The sequence below is a fragment of the Procambarus clarkii genome, chromosome 20 (genome assembly GCF_040958095.1).
Source record: "Procambarus clarkii isolate CNS0578487 chromosome 20, FALCON_Pclarkii_2.0, whole genome shotgun sequence".
Taxonomy (NCBI): domain Eukaryota; kingdom Metazoa; phylum Arthropoda; class Malacostraca; order Decapoda; family Cambaridae; genus Procambarus; species Procambarus clarkii.
Genome location: NC_091169.1, coordinates 20,097,292 through 20,118,982, shown reverse-complemented (window position 1 = coordinate 20,118,982; position 21,691 = coordinate 20,097,292). Strand labels below are relative to the sequence as shown.

Below are 21,691 nucleotides of genomic sequence, written 5' to 3'. Positions count from 1 at the left end.
ACACAAAAAACATTGTGCGACGAGCGAATATATATATCGCTTTACAACTTCAGACTCGCTTTTAGCAATATGGATAGTCAAATACTAAAGAAACTGTTCATGACTTTTGTGAGACCAAAATTGGAATATGCGGCAGTTGTATGGTGCCCATATATCAAGAGCACATCAGTAAACTGGTAAAGGTGCAAAGGTATGCTACAAAGTGGCATTTGTAACTGACAAACAAGAGTTACAAGGAAAAGCTAGACAGCCTGTCCTCATAAACAAAGTCAAATGCTCGTTAATCCGGTCGCCAAACCCCCCTGTTTATGAATGAAAAATGGTTTCACACAACTCACATTTCAACCCGTCCTCGACTCACAACAAATGATGTCTGAACACTTCCAGAACAATTGCTTCGGTGACGACTTTGTTCAAACCACAACGCTGTAAATGCTTCACCCACGTACTACAAATACAAATAATCGCCAACAGAACCTAAACATCTAACCTAACCAGTGCCTAAATATGCACAATATGCTAATATATAATAATATTAATTTATAATTGAGAAAAGTTCAGTTTGAATGAACAGAATGTTAAAATTGATGAATGGATCTTTGGGTCCAAAAAAATATTATAAAGTTTTATTTTGCAGAGTAGTAGATGGTTGGAGCAAGTTAAGTGAGAAGGTGGTGGGAGCCAAAACCGTCAGTAGATTCAAAGCGTTATATGACAAAGAGTACTGGGAAGACGGGACACCATGAGCATAGCTCTCATCCTGTAAATATTATACACTTAAGTAATTACACACACACACACAGAACTACTTTAAGGGATGGATGTGAGAATCAATATCCCCATTGTCAGGTCTCTATACTTTAGTTGATAGATGGGTCAACCAGAGCTATTGGATGCTGCTGCAAACCGTTTAATGTGGGAATCACAGTCAGGTTGTTCAGGTACCATATGCTGGAAGAGGTTGGTTAGTGAGGCCCCATATATTTGATTAAAAAAAAAACAATTAGGATGGTGTACTTATAAAGCAATTTTTAATTTCCCCTTTATCACAGAGTTTAAGATTATTTACAAAATACCAAATTACTGTACTACCAAAAAGATTAAAGTAACAAAAGTGTAGACAGAAGTGTTTGATCAAATCTTTATTTTCAGAACGAGAAATCAACAGAACCAGGATGAGACGAGACGAACAGAGAACACCCTCAAGATTTGGATCATGGAGGCCAAGGGTATCCCTAACAAGAAAAAGTAAGTTTATCCAAATTAAAATTGTGGTTTAAGTTTGCCCCAAAGGGGGAGTTTATTGGGTAATGTCACCCATCCTGTGAGTGAACATACTACCATAGCAGCATGTACAACACCCCCAATAGGAAGAAAACCCGCTGGGTTCTTCATCTTGTCCAGTGATAGGTAATGCTCACTTATTTATTACAACTACAGCACTATACATGATTTACCTGAGGGCCACTAACCCTAGTGGCCTCGACGAGGACAGGAAGCCAGAGGCTTGTCAAAGACCCCCACCTCCCCCCATTTGCCTTGATGATCTTTCCCAGGTAGATTTTAAAACTTAACACAGTTTGGCATTTACGGCTTCAGCGAGTAGGCAGTTCCATGGGTTTATAACCCTGTGGGTGAAACAGCATCTCCTGTTCTGTATATTGTAACGATGTATTAATGTGGTGGTTGTAGAGATTTACTATTGTGGGGGATTGTAAATTCAGCAGTTAAACTTCCACTGTTATAAGTACACCAGGTGTAAAGTAAATCTCAAAATTGTCAATTTCAAGCATATACTGAATATATATTTATTTGAGATATATACAAGAGTTGTTACATTCTTGTACAGCCACTAGTACGCGTAGCGTTTCGGGCAGGTCCCTGGAATACGATCCCTTGCCGCGAAGAATTGTTTTTTCATCCAAGTTCATTTATATATTTTATTTTAGAAACAGTCATTCTAGTAGACATATGTTATTCAATATTACCAAAAATGGTTAGATCGATGATTGTAACAAATGTTCTCAGTATAGTATTTTTTTATGTTCTTCACTTGGATAGTTAAAAAATGAGCTGTATCACGTATTACTATAAGCAGTACAGGAACTTACAAATATTGCGAGACCACATCTTATTAATGCCACTACACCAGTACAATATATCTATACCACGCCAACACCACAACACCTCCATATCACCACAATGCAACAATATCACCATACACTACCACACCACATCCATATTACCTAAACATACCTCAACCCTATCCCCACAACGCAAACATGATATAACCACACAACTCCAACACCACCACCACAATGCATCCACCACAACAGTGTCATACTGTAGTGCTGTAGCACATCAGTGTCATACTGTAGTGCTGTAGCACATCAGTGTCATACTGTAATGCTGTAGCACATCAGTGTCACCACAATACCACCAGAATATTTCAATGCCATCACATAACTTCAGCACCATACACCACAGCACCACCACATAACATTTACCAACCACAATACAGTACTTCCACTACAATATCACCAACCCAACAGTCCCACAAGAAAATCAAAACTTAAGTGTTGCAGTTTGCAAGTAGTGCCAGAATTGAAAGGACTAATTTGGGATTGCAAGGGGAAACAAATTGCTGAGTGCCAGACTGAGTGAAGGCATGTGTTCCCCATTTCTTTAAAATTGCAAATTCTACCTCACTTTAGAAGCAGGGAGTCGAGAGGACCAAAACCTTTGAAGACAACTTATCCATGACCATAGAGGACATAAACTGAACTGAGGTGTAGCATCTGGAAAAGACTATCTCAAACTGTGAAGGTAGACAGCAAGTTGCCACATGCAGAAAAATGCCTTCTAGCTGGGACCTCAGACCATTTGGAAAAAAAAGGTAGCCAGACCAGATCCTGAACCATTGCCTTTGCAACATCTTCATCTAGGATTGAGGAAGACCTCACCACTTCATCCCCCGAAGCAAAACCTTAAGGCTTACAAGGCCTAGCATGAAGGAGCAGATCAAATAATAACCACCACACAGTGAAGGAGCAAAAAAGGATCTGCCCACCCAGACAAGAAAGGAAATGAAGGCCTTTGTGAAGGCAGGGCCAGCTCTGCATGCTCTTGAAGTATACTGAAAGTAAAGAACTGCCAGCCTCCATCCCCATCCCAGGTAACACATGCACAAGGGACTAAAGTAGCTTAAGTCCTGCTGTTGGTGGAGGAAGGATAGAAATTTGGACTAACTGAAAAAACTCATCACACAGTTCAACAACACAAAGCTCATCACAAATCATCACAAAGACTAACTTGCCTCATCACAAAGCTGAATTGCCCGAATACAAAACCTGAGCTGTACCTGGATGGGGTTCTAGGAGTTCTTCAACTCCTTAAGCCTGGCCCAGGCTTAGGGAGTAGACTTAGGCTTGGGCTTGACTTGTGAGAGCATGGTCCAACAGGCTGTTGCTTGGAATGGCACGCAGGCCCACATATCCACCACAGCCCGGTTGGTCCAGCACTTCCTGAAGAAAACTACTGTATTTAGTTTTCTCTTGAAGATGTCCACGGTTGTTCTGGCAATATTTCTTGAAATTGCTGGGAGGATGTTGAACAACTGTGGAGTTCTGATGTTTATACAGTGTTCTCTGATCGTGCCTATGTCACCCCTGCTCTTCACTGGTTCTAATCTGAATTTCCTTTCATATCGTTCATTCCAGTATGTTGTTATTTTATTGTGTTGATTTGGGACCTGGTCATCCAGTACTTTCCACATGTTTATTATTTGATACCTCTCTTGTCTCCTTTCTAAGGAGTACATTTGGAGAGCTTTGAGATGAGCCCAATAGTTTAGGTGCTTTATCGTATCTTTGTATGCTGTGTATGTTCTTTGTACTCTCTCTTATTTCAGCAATCTCTCTGCTTAGTTCCTTGCCCAGCCTGAATCCTCAGCACACAGACCAAGGCAACAAGATAAGAAGTATATCCCAGAATGGAAGGAGCCTACTTAGTCCGTATAGCTGATAACCAAGGCTGCCAGCGATGAAATCTCATCACGTGAACCCTGCACACGACAGCTGCTTCATAAGCATCTTACTGAATTGAGGCAACAAATGAGAGTTGAGATTCAAACTTGACACATGGCGTATGCATGAGAGCTCCACTTCATCTGACGGACAGAATGCAAGGAAAAGTATGGCCAGAAGGATCCAAGTTGTGCCTGGCTACCAAGAGTGTTAGGCTGACAATAACCTAAACCTCTCCATCCTGCTAACAAGGGAAGTTTGGAGAAGTCGGCAACTAATGGAATCGCCTCACTCTTCCAAGGCCCAGGGTACACATAATGAACTGTCAACACACACTGAGTGGGAAATTGGGTAGAATGAATCCTAGTGCACAGTTACATAGGATTCAACCCAAGAATGACATCAAATGTCTATTAACCCTTAAATGGCATGAATAAGTAAAAGTGTTGCACATGACAAAAAAGTTATCTAAACTAATTTCATAAAAGCACATTTGGCTATTCGAGCACAGCAGGTAATCGCAGATAGCAGTTGGTGCTTTTCAAGGGTTAATGAAGTTGTCAAATTTTTAAAGAGTGAATCCACCCACAGCTGTGCACTCCTGGCACTGGGTTGAAAGCAGAAGATGGAGAATGAAGGACTGTACAATGACTTGCAAAGCATGCCCATGTGAAGTGAATAGAGATAGCATAGGCCAATACACTCACAAATAGTGATTCGACAAGTAAAAACATATCGCTCAGGAAAGTCCTAGCATTCCAGTTGCTCATGGATACAGCATGTGATGTGATCTGAGTTTAGAAACCCTGAGTAAGCACCGATACTACCACTAGCTGATGGACAGCAAGGTTCATTAGGAAAGTATGGCACTGGTTTGTGTGACCTCACTTAACAGTCACTTGGATACAGTGTAAGGATACAGCAGGTCTTTGTTTCTTTATGAAAGAACTGTACCTCTATGGGGCATTGTAGGCCAGATTAAGCTTTTTCTCCAGTGCCTCCCCAATATTTGATATGACCCTGGAATGATGTTTGAAAAGATTTCCGAGGTGGCAGAATGTGAATGTCATCTTGCCTGACTATTCATGAATCCTATCTATGGGCACAGAGGAAGACTATTTGGTTTGGTTTGGAAACGGGAAACATCTGAATGCTGTATCTCTAAACTGCATTCCACTTTTTCAAATTTTATCCACAAATATTGTCACTAAAATTTTCACATATACTAGTGTCTGACTTAACAATATTCATATCTCTCCAACAGATACTACTGCATACTCAATCTGGATTCGTCACAGTATGGACGTACCTGTTCCAAACAAAAGTTGGACATGTGTTTCTGGGGGGAGTACTTTGAGCTAGTTCCCCCTCCACAGGTGAGTTTTGGGAGTACCTTATAGGGATATTTTCTTTCAAATTCATCAATAAAGCATGAAACTATATGTAACTATAATGACTTAATATAAACTATAATGACCTACATGATCATTATCTATAGTGACAACCTTTTTTATAGGTCTCTACCGTCTGCATAGAGCTTATGAGAGAACCAGACAAAAGGTCCGCAAGTAAAAGAATAGGGACAGTAGAAATTTATTTAAAACCGTCCAGTCCAGGGCGAACCGCTCTGGAGGAACAGTGGTATCCAGTAAAGGGTGATAAGCAAGAGAGAGAAGTACCTGCTCTAAGAATCAAGCACAGGTTAGTAAATGATGAGGCCTAAGGCAAGAATATGCTATGGGCTACAGTGGTCGACAACTTGGACTCACCAATCGAGGATCCCGGATTTCCATTTACAGTACTGTATTGTACTGTATATTCATGTATGGTATAAAAATTTTCAATTAGCCCTAAATCATACTAGAATTTTGAAATTTGCATTAAAATATTTGTTTTAAATACAGTATTTATTTTCTCTTTACAGATTTCAGTCTGTGGATATATTGCCTCTGCCTCAATATGGTTCCTTTCGTCAATACCTCAAAGAAAATTCAACATCTCTCTGCCAATTACTGGAGCCTGTTGTATCTGTCAAAGCAAAGGAAGATATTGCAACAGCTCTCATTAATATCATGCAGGCAGAAAAATGTGCTATCCCTTTCCTCGTCAACCTTGTTTTTACAGACATCCAGCGAATGGGTGAGTGAGTGAGTGAGCGTGTAAATATTTAAAGTGAGTAAATATTTTTCTAAATCGGCTGAGAAACCCAAGTTCAATCCTCGGGCAGGACAAATGGTTGGGAATGTCTCTTTTTCACCTAATGTCTCTATACACCTAGTAGTAAAATAGATACGTTAGACAATTGTTTTGGGTTGCATCCTAAGGAAGGTCAGAAGGCTTTGGGGGATCTCAATACTGTACTAAGTACAGGCTTCCTGTCCCTGGCAAAAAGAATTAATTACCTATATAATCCCCACTTCTTTCACCATACCACATGTTATTTTTGTAAATTAATGGTTAAACATTCACTGTTTACAGCCGAAAATGAGCATCTCCTCTTCCGTGGAAACAGTGTAGCCACAAAGGCCATTGAAGCATACATGAAGTTAGTTGGCGAGCAGTATCTTCACGGTACCTTAAGAGAGCCTGTTCAGGCTCTTATTACAGCAGCAGAGGATCTAGAAGTCGACCCTCTCCGAATTACTAACATTCAGTCTCTTCAGGCTCAACGAAATGCTCTGAAACAACGTGTTTCTGCTATATGGGAGAAGATTCTTCAGTCTGGTCGGAATTTCCCTGTGTAAGTCAGTTTGTCCATTCACTTGACAATCTCTAACTAATAGAGAAATGTATAGTGCATTTATTGAACATTAAAGCAACTACTGTATATTTAATCACAGGATGTACTCAATTTAATTATATATAAGGCTATAATGTATATGCTCTTCGTGGATATAAATAGGATATATTTTGATTTGGGAAACATCTGTTGAAAATACTGGTTTGAAAATAGGGTTGTAGATTCATAGGCATTCCCTATCCACCTCATGGGAGGCTTAATCTTTCTATCAATCAGTCAATTGGTTGTAGATTTATGAAACAAATTACAAAGTAACATGGAAGACATAGGATTATTGGATTGTTTCAGGCATAAGTTAAGACATTTATGGATGAGTTAAATTGTATGGGCCAATAGCCTTAAGTAGTTCCTTTATTATTATGTTCTATAACTAAATGTATAGCAACTTGATGTGAAATTTTTATTTACGATGAATGCATTAATGCAACTCAGTTTAAGTTGGTAGAACAGTAATGAGCCAGGGTCCTGTGTGTGGTGGTCTCGAATGTTGATTAATAATGGTCATGTATTGACCATTATGTATCAAGTGAATTAAACTGTATTTTACAATTTAAAATAAACATTTCAGTAACTAATGTATATGTAATAATAACAACAACTTGCATTTATATAATATACATTTGAAACATAATACTATGCAATATTCTTAGGCACAATTTAATTTATATAAGTCACTAATATGTTGAGGCTACATTCGCGAAGCAGTTACGCAAGCACTTACGAACCTTTCCATCTTTTCTCAATCTTTGGTAGCTTTGTTTACAATTATTAAACAGTTAATGAACTCCGAAGCACCAGGAGGCTGTTTATAACAATAACAACAGTTGATTGGGAAGTTTTCATGCTTGTAAACTGTTTAATAAGTGTAACCAAAGCCATCAAAGATTGAGGAAAGATGTACACGTTTGTAAGTGCTTGCATAAATGGTTCGTGAATCTGGTCCCAGGGCATTTTGGGCATGTAATCTGATCTCTCTATACATATAATCTGATCTCTCTATATTTTGCGCAGGGAACTGCGGAATGTGTTCCACACACTGCGAGAGAGACTCTCTCACCAGGAGAAATGCGAACTGACCGATAACCTCATCTCATCATGCGTATTCCTCCGGTTCCTTTGTCCTGCTGTGCTCTCACCGTCACTCTTCAATATAACTAAAGGTTAGAGAAAGACAAGATACTGTATGTGATATACGAACCACAGTGTGAAAATTGGTAAGTGCTGTATTTAAAATTGTGCAGTACTGTAGTGAGAAATGCATGGCAAGAATTCTTAAATTTTCAAGTATCAAAATTTAAGAGACTGCTGGTAAAGGAAAAAACTAAATTTTATCTTCGTAATTTTAAATTTACCTGAATTTCGTAAATTTAGTACAACATCTCAATTTCTCAGAGTACCCGGATGAGCGTGCTGGAAGGAACCTGACACTGGTGGCAAAGACACTTCAAACCCTGGCCAATTTCACCATATTCCAGGGAAAAGAAAACTTTATGGAATTCCTGAATGACTTTATAAATAAGGAACAGGATCGATGCAGAAGTTTTCTGCGATCAATCTCGGTGAGTATGAAGCTGAAATGGATGTGAATTTACAATATTAGCTATGCCACTGCCTCTTCTTAAGGAAAGATCCTAGTAATCCTATGGACAGGATCATGTTCCACAGAACAGTCAACATTCTACATGGTGCAGTTTGATCATTTCAGACTGTCCCCTGGAGAAGGCTCAGTCTAGCCATAAATGACCCGAGCAAATATTAAAGCCATACGATGGTAATGCATGTGTCTGAGGAGTTAAAGGATACAGGTTTGAGCCCATCGTATGGCTACAATGTTTTGGCTTCAATATTTTCTCAGATTTCAGTGTTCAATATTAATTTAATAAGCACAAGTGATTATCATTTAAAATCTAATCTTGTATGACCTAAATTTTTCAGAGTACTTCTACTGAAGAAGACAGCACTCTCGAGTTTGATGGCACGATTGATCTGGGGAAGCATCTGGCACTTCTCCACCTACATCTTGCTGATGCACTTGCCAAAATAAATACCCAGGTAAGAACAATTTTGATAGGCCATGGTATATATATATATATATATATATGTCGTACCTAGTAGCCAGAACTCACTTCTCAGCCTACTATGCAAGGCCCGATTTGCCTAATAAGCCTAGTTTTCATGAATTAATGTTTTTTCGACTACCTAACCTACCTAACCTAACCTAACCTAACGTTTTCGGCTACCTAACCTAACCTAACCTATAAAGATAGGTTAGGTTAGGTTAGGTAGGGTTGGTTGGGTTCGGTCATATATCTACGTTAATTTTAACTCCAATAAAAAAAAATTGACCTCATACATAATGAAATGGGTAGCTTTATCATTTCATAAGAAAAAAATTTGAGAAAATATACTAATTCAGTAAAACTTGGCTTATTAGGCAAATCGGGCCTTGCATAGTAGGCTGAGAAGTGAGTTCTGGGTATTAGGTACGACATATATATATATATATATATATATATATATATATATATATATATATATATATATATATATATATATATATATATATATATATATATATATATATATATATATATATATATATATATATATATATATATATATATATATATATATATATATATATATATATATATATATATATATATAATATATATATATATATATAATATATATATATATATAATATATATATATATATAATATATATATATATATATATATATATATATATATATATATATATATATATATATATATATATAATATATATATATATCTCTATCTATCTATATATGTGTGTATATCACGAAAATAAACACGTGATTAAGAATGTGACAATGTCAGACCACGAAGGAAAAATGAAACAGGAAATTTCCTTAAGTACTTTCGTATATTAAATACATCTTCAGAAGGTGACCTTCTGAAGATGTATTTAATATACGAAAGTACTTAAGGAAATTTCCTGTTTCATTTTTCCTTCGTGGTCTGACATTGTCATATATCTATATATATATATATATATATATATATATATATATATCTATATATATATATATATATATATATATATATCTATATATATATATATATATATATATATATATATATATCTATATATATGTCGTACCTAGTAGCCAGAACTCACTTTTTGGCCTACTATTCAAGGCCCGATTTGCCTAATATGCCAAATTTTCCTGAATTAATATATTTTTTCAAATTTTTTTCTTATGAAATGATAAAGCTACCCATTTCATTATGTATGAGGTCAATTTTTTTTTATTGGAGTTAAAATTAACGTAGATATATGACCGAACCTAACCAACCCTACCTAACCTAACCTAACCTATCTTTATAGGTTAGGTTTGGTTAGGTAGCCGAAAAAGTTAGGTTAGGTTAGGTTAGGTAGGTTAGGTAGTCGAAAAACAATTAATTCATGAAAACTTGGCTTACTAGGCAAATTTGGCCTTGCATAGTAGGCTGAGAAGTGAGTTCTGGCTACTAGGTACGACATATATATATATATATATATATATATATATGTCGTACCTAATAGCCAGAACTCACTTCTTGGCCTACTATGCAAGGCCCGATTTGCCTAATAAGCCAAGTTTTCCTGAATCAATATATTTTCTCTAATTTTTTTCTTATGAAATGATAAAGCTACCCATTTCATTATGTATGAGGTCAATTTTTTTTTATTAGAGTTCAAATTAACGTAGATATATGACCGAACCTAACCAACCCTACCTAACCTAACCTAACCTATCTTTATAGGTTAGGTTGGGTTAGGTAGCGGAAAAAGTTAGGTTAGGTTAGGTTAGGTAGGTTAGGTAGTCGAAAAACAATTAATTCATGAAAACTTGGCTTATTAGGCAAATCGGGCCTTGCATAGTAGGCCAAGAAGTGAGTTCTGGCTATTAGGTACGACATATATATATATATATATATAATATATATATATATATAATATATATATATATATAATATATATATATATATATATATATATATATATATATATATATATATATATATATATATATATATATATATATATATATATATATATATATATATATATATATATATATATATATATATATATATATAAAAGCTGTTGGATCTCTATGGGGAAAATGGTCAAATGTACACAACTGTTCAACAAAGCTCGTATCTAATTTGTCAAAGTCACACACATATCATTAGGTCAGGATGAACATATACATACCTTCATTCTTATGTTCTTATGTTCTTAATTAGGTAGTTTATCTTCATATAGATTTTCTGCAGCCTCTTTCGGTTTGACTCCTGATAGCCACATATACAGTATAGAGTTTGTACAAAAATTCTATCCAAGTCCTATTTTTAAGTACAGTACATCATTCTAAAGTCTGATCTCTACCAATATATCACTTCATTACACAAACATATACATTAAATCATAGTAATCAATACAAAATTTAGAACACACCCTAGCCTTAAAATTTACCATTCACTTGCTAGGCTATACATAGACAGTATGTATTGATAAATATATCTCCTTCCTACACATAATAATATATTGTACGTTCACTGTGTCATTCATGTCTTATCATTCCTTTATCTAACCTGCAAACTACTTGCTACTTTGCTACTTAAATAAATCACCTAAAAACTATGGGCTTGTGGGGTGTCTACAGAATCATCATGTCAACCTATGCATAATTAAAGTTCTTTTATCATTCCAAATCTAATGTGGCCCCACAACAATTAAAATGATCACATTTATACCAAATTAATTACTCGGCAACTCTTCTTGCCAGATAACTCAGCTTTTGCCAGCCTATATCATGGTAACACTTGATTCTTCCTGGTTGCTGTTAGCCTATGAATCTCTGCTCAGACTCAGACTCTGCCTGCCAACAAATTGCATTTAGTCCTGGAATGTGAATACATATATCATGCACCGTGGACTACTGCCCACACGCTCCCATCTCACACGTGGTCCCTCGGTATATACAATTTCTCCAAATCACTGTCACCATTACTCAATATAGACCAGCGCTCACCTGACTGCCTGGGGCTTCAAACATTGCCCCACCCCCCCAACCCACCCCAAACTACTGTTTTAAATGGGCTGATCATCCCACAAGCTCCTTGAGCTCTAACTCTGGCCACAGATTTCTGCTACACTAAATACAGGTTGATACTCAATAACCACCTCGCTGCTGCATAAATATCAGTTAATCTGAGTGGCCTGTTCTAACAAAACTGCCTGGGGCCTTAACATCTGCTCCTAACTGTTGCTACATAAATCTCTGGATATTGGGCCAACCTCTCAATGCCTGGGACTACACTGGTCCCTTAAAATGCTCTAAGATCACTTGAAGATGCTACAGGGCCCTTTCTTATCTTCAGGGTACCTATAAACCAAACCATTGGTGTGTGCAGCTCCTGGGTCTGCCTGCCAGCTGGTGCTGCACACACTGTGCCTTGCAATTTTATTTTGGTTAAAACAATCTATATTTTGTTCATTTCATCCTTAGTCTACAGAATTATAGTAGTAGTCTAGCAACCTGAGACCGAATAGAGGCTAGGTTTTATCATATTTGGAGGATGGGTTGTATATACTTGAATTTACATGAGGACCACTATCTCTCAAGTGGCCTTGATGAGGACAGGAAGCTGGCGGCTTGCCAAAGGTCCCATAATCTGTCTTGATTTGATCTATTTGGATCTTAAATTGCAGCAGGGTTTTGGCATATACAGGTTTGGGGGGTAGGCAGTTCCATGGGTCTATAACCCTGTGGGGGAAGAAGCATCTCCTGTTTTGTCCTACATTGAGGCTTGTTGAACTTGAATCCATTATCACCTCTTTGTGTTACATCTGACCTTTTGAAGATGTGGTCTGGATCAATATCCTCCAAGTTGTTCATTACTTGGACAGCATTGTCCAAGTATTTTATATATACTTGTATAAATATTTTAAAAGTATAGCATAGACCATGAACTTAAAATCAAAGCAGAGCAGGTGCTTGAATGCAGTGGTGTACTTTTGTCACATTTCATCCTAAAGGAATGCAGTTTGGTATCAGAAATGTTATGCTAATGTGTGTATATTTTACAGGGTTACGAGAGCGAAGCTAGCAGGGTTCTTGCTCTCGTTGATGACATCAGTACCCTATTGGGTGGAGACCACAATGGAGCACCTCTTGTGTCACGACAAGCGTCTACACATGCCCTAGTGTGTACCCCACCTCTTGTGTCCAACCCATCACTCATGGCTACACCCACACACATCAGTAACAATTACATGTAAGTCAAATTTCACTGTAAAATGTAGTAAACTTTAGTATAACTACCTCTACTGACTTCTTGCACTTTAAACTTTACATTTTTCCCAATATAGTACAGCATTCAAATGAAAGATGTCTTAGTGCCTCACTCAGTTCATGATAATGGCTCAATAATGCTCAACCTGGAATTCAGCTGAATCTACAAAGGGTCTTGAGGCATTGAATTGATACTGAATCAAGTTTTTACACATTACCCACATACACGTTGGTGTGCTATAGTTCTTCCACTAATGCTCCCTTCAAATGCACAAAGAAATGACAGGAGTGTGATTTATCAGTGAGAAGATCAATTGGAGCCATGCATAGGATTCAAATTAGAACCTGGGTGCTCCCAAGCACACATCTTGCTTTGGCATCAAGAAGCACATCAATAAACTGGAAAAAAAGGCAATGACATGACACTTAATGGCTTGCAGAGTTGAGATACAGGCATTACAAGGAGAGGCTAGAGGTGTTAAATACACTAAAGCTAAAAGACAGAAAAAAAGAGGGGATATGATCATTACGTACAAAACGGTAACAGTTATCGACAAAATTGACTAAGAATAATTCTTGAAAACAGCAACTTCAAGAACAAGAACCATGGACTCAAACTAAGGAAACAAAGTAGCCAAATAAGTATTAGAAAGTCCACTTTTGCAAACAATGTAGTAAACGATTCGAACAAGACAAGTGTGAAGGTGGTGGAAGCTAAGCCAAAACCGTCGGTAGTTTCAAAAGTGTCATGTGATAGGACGGGACACCCAGAGTGTAGGTCTCATCCTGTAGTTACCTGAATTTACCTGAGGGGCCACTAATACTAGTGGCGTCGATGAGGACAAGAAGCTGGCAGCTTGTCAAAGGTCCCCCCACTTGCCCTGATGATCCTTTCCAGCTGTACACTTTGGTAATTACACTTTGACCTCTTGCAGTGTTCAAAAGAAAACACAACAAGCCCCTTCAAGGGATACCTAGTCAACCAGGCTGTGACTTGTATTTCAGGTTATAAGCAGCTGCATTGAACAGTCTGGTTAGGCTGTGGGAGCATTGATCCTCAGAATCATAATCAGGTGGCCAACAGGTAGGTAGGTAATTACTGATAGGTAAGCACCACCCACCCATAACACAAACCAACCTATACCATCAACCAATTGGTAACAATATGTAGCGTTCAGCAAACCGAATTGCTGAAAAAGATACAAAGTGATTATAAATATAAATTATTTAATTTTTTCATTATAGGAGAGAAGACTGTGTGGATGGTTTAGTAGAGAGTCCACTGAGGGGAGGATTGATTGGGGGAGTTACTGTCGGCATGGGTCTTCCGCCCACCGCCACACTGAAGTCACAGTCACTTCCACGAGCTGTAACTCCAGTCTACTCCCAACACCAGATGGTATGTAAATTAAAACTTAATTAACCTACAGTAATTTACAAAAATTCTCTAATGTTCTCATATAAAGCATCTCTAAACTAAATTATTTACTTCTTGATAATGCTTTATAATTTTTCAACAGGCCAGTGGGAGCCCTGGGCCAAATTTCTATCGACAGAAGACTGCAGCAAATGATCTATCTACCAATGATGAATACGTTCTCATAACAGCATTTGACCATCGCACTGAACCACAAAACTATATGTGCCCCTCTATGTATGTAACTAAGAATGTCAATTTTATAATTCTAATTCCAGTATAATACTTTTTATAATGCCACTTAACACAATGTGTAACACAATATTCATGTGTAACTGTACAAATCTCTCTTATATTGATCATTAGATAATTCTGGTATTGTTTTCCGAAGAATTTAAGTTACTGTATTAATTTTCTAATTAAATTGCTTAATAACCAGTTGCAGTATTGCTACAAAGAATCAAATATTCACATTCTCATATGATAAATTTTACTTGACAGAGAAGCAAATAACAACAATACACCCTTGACTGATGTGCGTCTCAGTAATGGAAACACATATTATATGGCGGAAGTAGCCCCACCAGAGTCTCCTCTACGACAAAGTGGCTCACCAGGACTTAATCATCCAGGAGTTCTTCACCAGCCCATACGTGGCCACCTACATGCTTCCCACCAACCACGTCTACATCCCAGGTATTCATAACTGTTATCATTACTCCAATTTCAATGTTAATGTTGTTGGGAAGCAGAGAAGGTAGAGAAAGAGCATAGGGAAAAAAAAGGAAGATGTTTAGGATTAATCTGAGCTATTCACTGTCACTCCCAAACAGATCGTCGTAGAGAATCGGCATCATCACACCGCAACAAATCTTTAATAATAGGAAAACTCAACTGCTAGATAAGACTAAATGTAGAATGGCTTCTTGCAGGTTCATATCTTCCCCATCAATAAACCATTTCCACCTAGCCCCTTCATGAACTATTGATGCTCAATCCATATTATATGTTCTAAACACTTCCTCACCCAGTCTTCCCATGTTTTTAGTCTTTTTCACAGCATACCCATCTTTATTGCCTTCCCTGACTGTCTTGGAATCATACGTGTGGTGCCCACATTACTTACAACCGAATCAAACTACCACACACTACTTCGAAAATATATATTCTCAATAAACATACTAACCACAGACAGTTGTGGTTAGAGGAGCTAACCACAACTGTTCTCAACGAGGCCACTAGCATTAGTGGTACTCAGGTAAAATTCGGGTAAACATGAGATCAGATATTATCTCAGGAGGGACTAGAGAAACACACAACACAATATATTTTGTAATAACATCAAGAAGATTCATTCATAATCAAATGAAGCCCTCAAGTTCTAATTGGCATCACAGGGAGCACTAGGGTCTGTAGTACCTTGACTCATATTTGAGAATCGCAGGTTCTCTGCCCAGGTGGGACAGAAATGGTTGGGCACGTTTCCCTTCACGTGATGCCTCTACTTATCTAGCAGTAAACAAGTACCCTGGAATTACTCAACTTTTTTGGGTTACATCTAGGGGAAGGTCAGTAGTTAACCCAGGGAAACGTCAATAACCTAAATACAGATTTCTTGTCCCCAACAATTGGAATTACAAAGAATTAATCTGGCTGCCAGTTGCCCTCGCAAGGCCACTGCGAAGATCGCCACCAGATGGCAGAACTAACACCAACTCTGGTGCTGGTTCTAGACTTCTGCCTCTTCACTCTTTTCTATAATTCTACACTTGTCAACTACTCCTGTTTTATGTAATTCTACACGTTATCTTCCCTGATCACTCAGTAAGGTGATAACGATTTAATGTTTACATCCAGCCTTACTACCTTTTCATTACCTTGTTCAAATGTACTACAGTATTATAATATTTAATTTATAAGACATAAAAGTATCAGATTACTAAGTACAGTACAGTGTGTGTGTGTGTGTGTGTGTGTATATGTTATAAAGCTATCAATTGCACAGTGTTTAAGACAAAACTTAAAATACTGTACAGTAATTTGATAAGATTTCAATTTATTGGGGGTTTATTAAATTTATTAAATTTAGTTAATAAGAGAAGCTAATGTACTGTATACAAATTGTTAAGGAAATTTAGCAGATACTAGACAGCTCTTGGGCACCTTGCCTATTGTCCTAGCATTCAACACATTTTGTGTAACACATTTTTGATTAAGAGTCATTCCCACTGCATATAAGCTTCAAGATATTTATCATATTGGGAGAAAGTAGTTCCTATACCTTTCATCATTTAGTAGTACAGGTATATTATATAAACACATTGCAGCTTAGCACCTTCTTTTGATAATTACTTACTGTACTTGTATATACATTGTACCTTCTTTAGCATTACCCAGTAGTAGATCATGCTTATTAAAACAACTGCTCATGATATGTGTGGTTGAGGGAATATGTCCAGTTTAGCTGTTACAGTACCTCCATTCTCAATGTACATTACCAATGTCCATGCAGTTGGCAGTTTTTTATAGAAACTCGGTAGAAAGCACCTGAATGACTGAATTATATATAAATACCTGTACTGTACTTAAAATACGAATATAGCATTAGCTTAATATTGTACAGTATTTAGAAGTGCGTGCACAATCTAACATATTCAATTACTGTATATTAATTTTCAATAATTCAATTGCAGAGCCACAACCATGTCTACAAGAAGCCATTCATTGAGTGGAGTTACACCAGTCGGTGAAAGGCGTGGGTTATATCAAGACGAATGTTCAGAATTATACAGCTACATGGATTCATGCTCACACCAAATACATGCTCTCTGCATGGACAGTGAAAATAATATTCAGGGATCTCAAACATCAATCTCTCAGCTTTCAAATATTGCATCCTCAGGATACCAAAGCTTTGCATATTCGCAATCATCATCCCCAGTTGACTCTCTTTTGCATACGGATAATTCCAGTTTACTGTCGCGTGAAAATGGAAATCCAGGATTGCCTGGTCTCAGACAAATTCTGCATGGATCCCCACTAGGTAAGTGGTATCATAAAACTGGCAAGCTTTCATAGCTTTTATCAAATTTGAGGGCTAGTCAGTGGCATAAATTAATGCCACTGTATTAATTCATTTGCTTAAATTCATGCAGAATTCCATATATAAATAATTGCTTTAGGCACTATGTGCTAGCTTCTAGGCAAGTATTAGCCAATCGGCTGCTAAAAATGAATACTAAATTTGCATTTCTCTAGCATTGCTGATCATACCAGCTTCTCCATTAATATCCACAAGGAATATGCTTGTTAATATGCTTGTGTGTGTGTAATGTTTCCACAGCCTCACCCTTGCATCATCCAGCTGCTTCCAAGCATCGTGCTGTGGCAGTACACCCAGCACACTTAGGGTATGCAGGACATGTGTCACTTCATGGTACACCAAGACACATCCCTAGAGTCCCTCCACCCAAAGGTACATTTGTTTGCATTAAAGTTAAAATTCCTTTAGAAGTACTATCTGCTCTAATGTTTAGCACCTGCATTTAGAAGCAGATTTTTAGCAATTTGAACTCCAATATTTTCATTTTTGGAAGAACGAGTATTATATAATGTATGAAAAGAGCATTGAATCTAGTTGTATCCCATCATAACAGCAATTAGATACTCATTTACCCTCCCTACTTATCATGGTACATAGGGAGTCCAAACAGCAGCCTCAGTTCCTCGCAGAGTGTAGAGGATCTGTCTTCGCTTCGCCGGGGCCGCACCCGCCAACGTCGCTCTGCTTCATCATCTTCCGATTCTTCTCCTGATACTCGTCCTGCCTCACACTCTCATGCCCATTCTCGCCGTCCTCATGCTCACCCCCCTCGCACCAATCCCCACTGTTCTCCACGCTTGGCACCAAACCCAACGTTAAGGCAGGAACTTAGAGCCAGGTCTCGCAACGACCGTAGCATTAGTGCAAGAAGAGGAAGAAATAATAGGTGAGTTTTTCTTTCATTTCTGCAACAATCTAAAGTAGCAGAAAAAAGTACATTACTGCTTGCACAGACAGGATTTTCTTTAATACCATATTCACTAGTTGCCCATCACATTCAGTTTGCAAATACATAATCAAATTCTTTATTATCCTGTAAATAATTTAGTTATAACAGCTTTTAAGATTAATTTCATAGAGTTAAAGTGGAGAACTGCACTTTTATGTTGTAGCATACAGCTTTCACCTTCAAGCACAAGTGTTAGTAACTATAAACATACTGACTGGGAGAAGAATGGTAGGAGACTTGAATAGTGTAATGAAAGGCAGGAATGTTAGTACAAGAGTAAAGAAAGGATAGGTATGATGTTGTTATCGTCCTGACATGAAGTAATACTTGAGGATGGAGAAAGACAGTGCTCAAGAATACAGTAGAAATTATTTATCATAAATAAAGGAAGCTAGCATTAGCGTGCTTGATGTTTATAGCAATGCGGAAGTATGTGCGTGATGTGGTGTCACTGATGTGTATCGGATGTGGTATGAGTGACGAGTGAGTGAATAAAATGTGGAGTGAGTACACAACATGGTATGCACATGTTAGCAGATTGCCTATCAACTGTTTAGAGAAAGGTGAACAAACATTAAATTGAGGGATCTTCTGAGTGAGGCAAACAGCCAGTGTCTTTGAAAAGACGTGACAATATATGAAAGAAAAGGTTGGGGAAGAGGTCAGAGAGCTTGAAGGAGTGAATAGTTTGTGTTGTGATGGAACCTTTTGTAAAAACGTCTGCTATGGGTACACCCTGTTGGGCAGCTCCTGCAAGGCAGTAAGGTGTTAGTACTATAAATGTAAGAGTAACTAAGGAGTAAAAATAATCATAATAAATCTATTTGTGTGACCCCTTTATCTCAAATCTTGTGACAATGTTAACAATTACAAACTATTTATGTAAAATTATCTATGAGTTTGAGACTCAGTGTAAGGTATATAAAGTGTAAGGTATATAAATATGGTCCCTTATCTCACATCTTGTAGTGCAGTGTGTGTGTGTGAGTGTAATTTCCCAAGTGTAGTTACAGGATGAGGTCTATGCTCGTGGTGTCCTATCTACCCAGTACTCATCATAAAATGCTTTGAAACTACTGACAGTTTTGGCCTCCACCACCTTCTCACTTAGCTTGTTCCAACCGTCTACCACTCTGTTAAAGTGAATTGTCTTATATTTCTTCAACAGCTTCGTATAGTTAGTTTAAATCTAGGGAATCAGACATTTCCCTAGACATCGAACATTTCTCCAGTTTGATACATTCTCTGATTTCTGCCCTCATTTTTGTCAGAAAATTTGTCATCCATGTTGGAAGCCTCTCTGTGTGTGTGTGTGTGTGTGTAATTACCTAAGTGTAATTACCTAAGTGTAGTTACAGGATGAGAGCTACGCTCGTGGTGTCCCGTCTTCCCAGCACTCTTTGTCATATAACGCTTTGAAACTACTGACGGTCTTGGCCTCCACCACCTTCTCACTTAACTTGTTCCAACCGTCTACCACTCTATTTGCGAAGGTGAATTTTCTTATATTTCTTCGGCATCTGTGTTTAGCTAGTTTAAATCTATGGCCTCTTGTTCTTGAAGTTCCAGGTCTCAGGAAGTCTTCCCTGTCGATTTTATCAATTCCTGTTACTATTTTGTACGTAGTGATCATATCACCTCTTTTTCTTCTGTCTTCTAGTTTTGGCATATTTAATGCTTCTAACCTCTCCTCGTAGCTCTTGCCCTTCAGCTCTGGGAGCCACTTAGTAGCATGTCTTTGCACCTTTTCCAGTTTGTTGATGTGCTTCTTAAGATATGGGCACCACACAACAGCTGCATATTCTAGCTTTGGCCTAACAAAAGTCATGAACAACTTCTTTAGTATATCGCCATCCATGTATTTAAATGCAATTCTGAAGTTAGAAAGCATTGCATAGGCTCCTTGCACAATATTCTTAATGTGGTCCTCAGGTGATAGTTTTCTATCTAGAACCACTCCTAGATCTCTTTCTTTATCAGAATTCTTTAAAGATTTCTCACATAATATATAGGTTGTGTGGGGTCTATGTTCTCCTATTCCACATTCCATAACATGACATTTATTAACATTAAATTCCATTTGCCAAGTGGTGCTCCATATACTTATTTTGTCCAGGTCTTCTTGAAGGGCATGACAATCATCTAAATTTCTTATCCTTCCTATTATCTTAGCATCATCAGCAAACATGTTCATATAATTCTGTATACCAACTGGTAGATCATTTATGTACACAATAAACATCACTGGTGCAAGAACTGAACCCTGTGGTACTCCACTTGTGACATTTCTCCATTCCGATACATTGCCTCTGATTACTGCCCTCATTTTTCTATCAGTCAGAAAATTTTTCATCCATGATAGAAGCTTACCTGTCACCCCTCCAATATTTTCCAGTTTCCAGAACAACCTCTTATGTGGAACTCTGTCGAAAGCCTTTTTTAGGTCCAGATAGATGCAGTCAACCCAGCCATCTCTTTCCTGTAATATCTCTGTGGCCCGATCATAGAAACTGAGTAAATTCGATACACAGGATCTTCCTGATCGAAAACCATACTGTCTGTCTGATATTATATCATTTCTCTCCAGGTGTTCTACCCATTTAGTTTTGATTAGCTTTTCCAATACTTTCACTATTACACTTGTCAATGATACAGGTCTATAATTGAGGGGGTCTTCCCTGCTGCCACTTTTGTAGATTGGAACTATGTTAGCCTGTTTCCACACGTCTGCTACGATTCCTGTACACAGGGATGCCTGAAAGATCAGGTGAAGTGGAATGCTGAGCTCAGATGCACATTCTCTCAGAACCCATGGTGAAACGCCATCTGGGCCAGCTGCTTTGTTCCTCCCGAGCTCCTTTAGCATATTTTCCACTTCATCTCTAGACACCTCTATCCGCTCTATGTTGTTCTCTGGAATTCTTATTGTGTCTGGTTCTCTGAAGATTTCATTTTGTACAAACACACTTTGGAACTTTTCATTTAATGTTTCACACATTTCCTTTTCATTTTCCGTGAATCTGTTTCCCATTTCCAACCTCTGGATATTATCCTTTACCTGCAAT

General features: G+C 37.7%; 1 protein-coding gene across 8 annotated transcripts in view; it reads left to right on the top strand.

Annotated features, from left to right (window-relative positions):
• The window catches only part of LOC123755372 (ras GTPase-activating protein raskol), a 378,842-nt gene that overhangs the window by 351,842 nt on the left and 5,309 nt on the right, over positions 1–21,691 (top strand). For 6 of the 8 annotated variants that reach the window (XM_069327648.1, XM_069327644.1, XM_069327642.1 and 3 more), the window contains 15 exons: positions 1,153–1,248; positions 5,290–5,401; positions 5,542–5,726; positions 5,950–6,164; positions 6,504–6,765; positions 7,837–7,985; positions 8,218–8,384; positions 8,761–8,877; positions 12,953–13,140; positions 14,403–14,556; positions 14,678–14,811; positions 15,076–15,270; positions 17,268–17,617; positions 17,918–18,049; positions 18,275–18,563. In XM_069327648.1, coding sequence (XP_069183749.1) covers positions 1,217–1,248; positions 5,290–5,401; positions 5,542–5,726; positions 5,950–6,164; positions 6,504–6,765; positions 7,837–7,985; positions 8,218–8,384; positions 8,761–8,877; positions 12,953–13,140; positions 14,403–14,556; positions 14,678–14,811; positions 15,076–15,270; positions 17,268–17,617; positions 17,918–18,049; positions 18,275–18,563 — 2,681 coding nt within the window. In that variant the 5' untranslated portion in view covers positions 1,153–1,216. Of the gene's footprint in view, positions 1–666; positions 763–1,152; positions 1,249–5,289; positions 5,402–5,541; positions 5,727–5,949; positions 6,165–6,503; positions 6,766–7,836; positions 7,986–8,217; positions 8,385–8,760; positions 8,878–12,952; positions 13,141–14,402; positions 14,557–14,677; positions 14,812–15,075; positions 15,271–17,267; positions 17,618–17,917; positions 18,050–18,274; positions 18,564–21,691 lie in introns of those variants that run through there. The other 2 variants (XM_069327646.1, XR_011229178.1) reach the window with 2 other exon arrangements.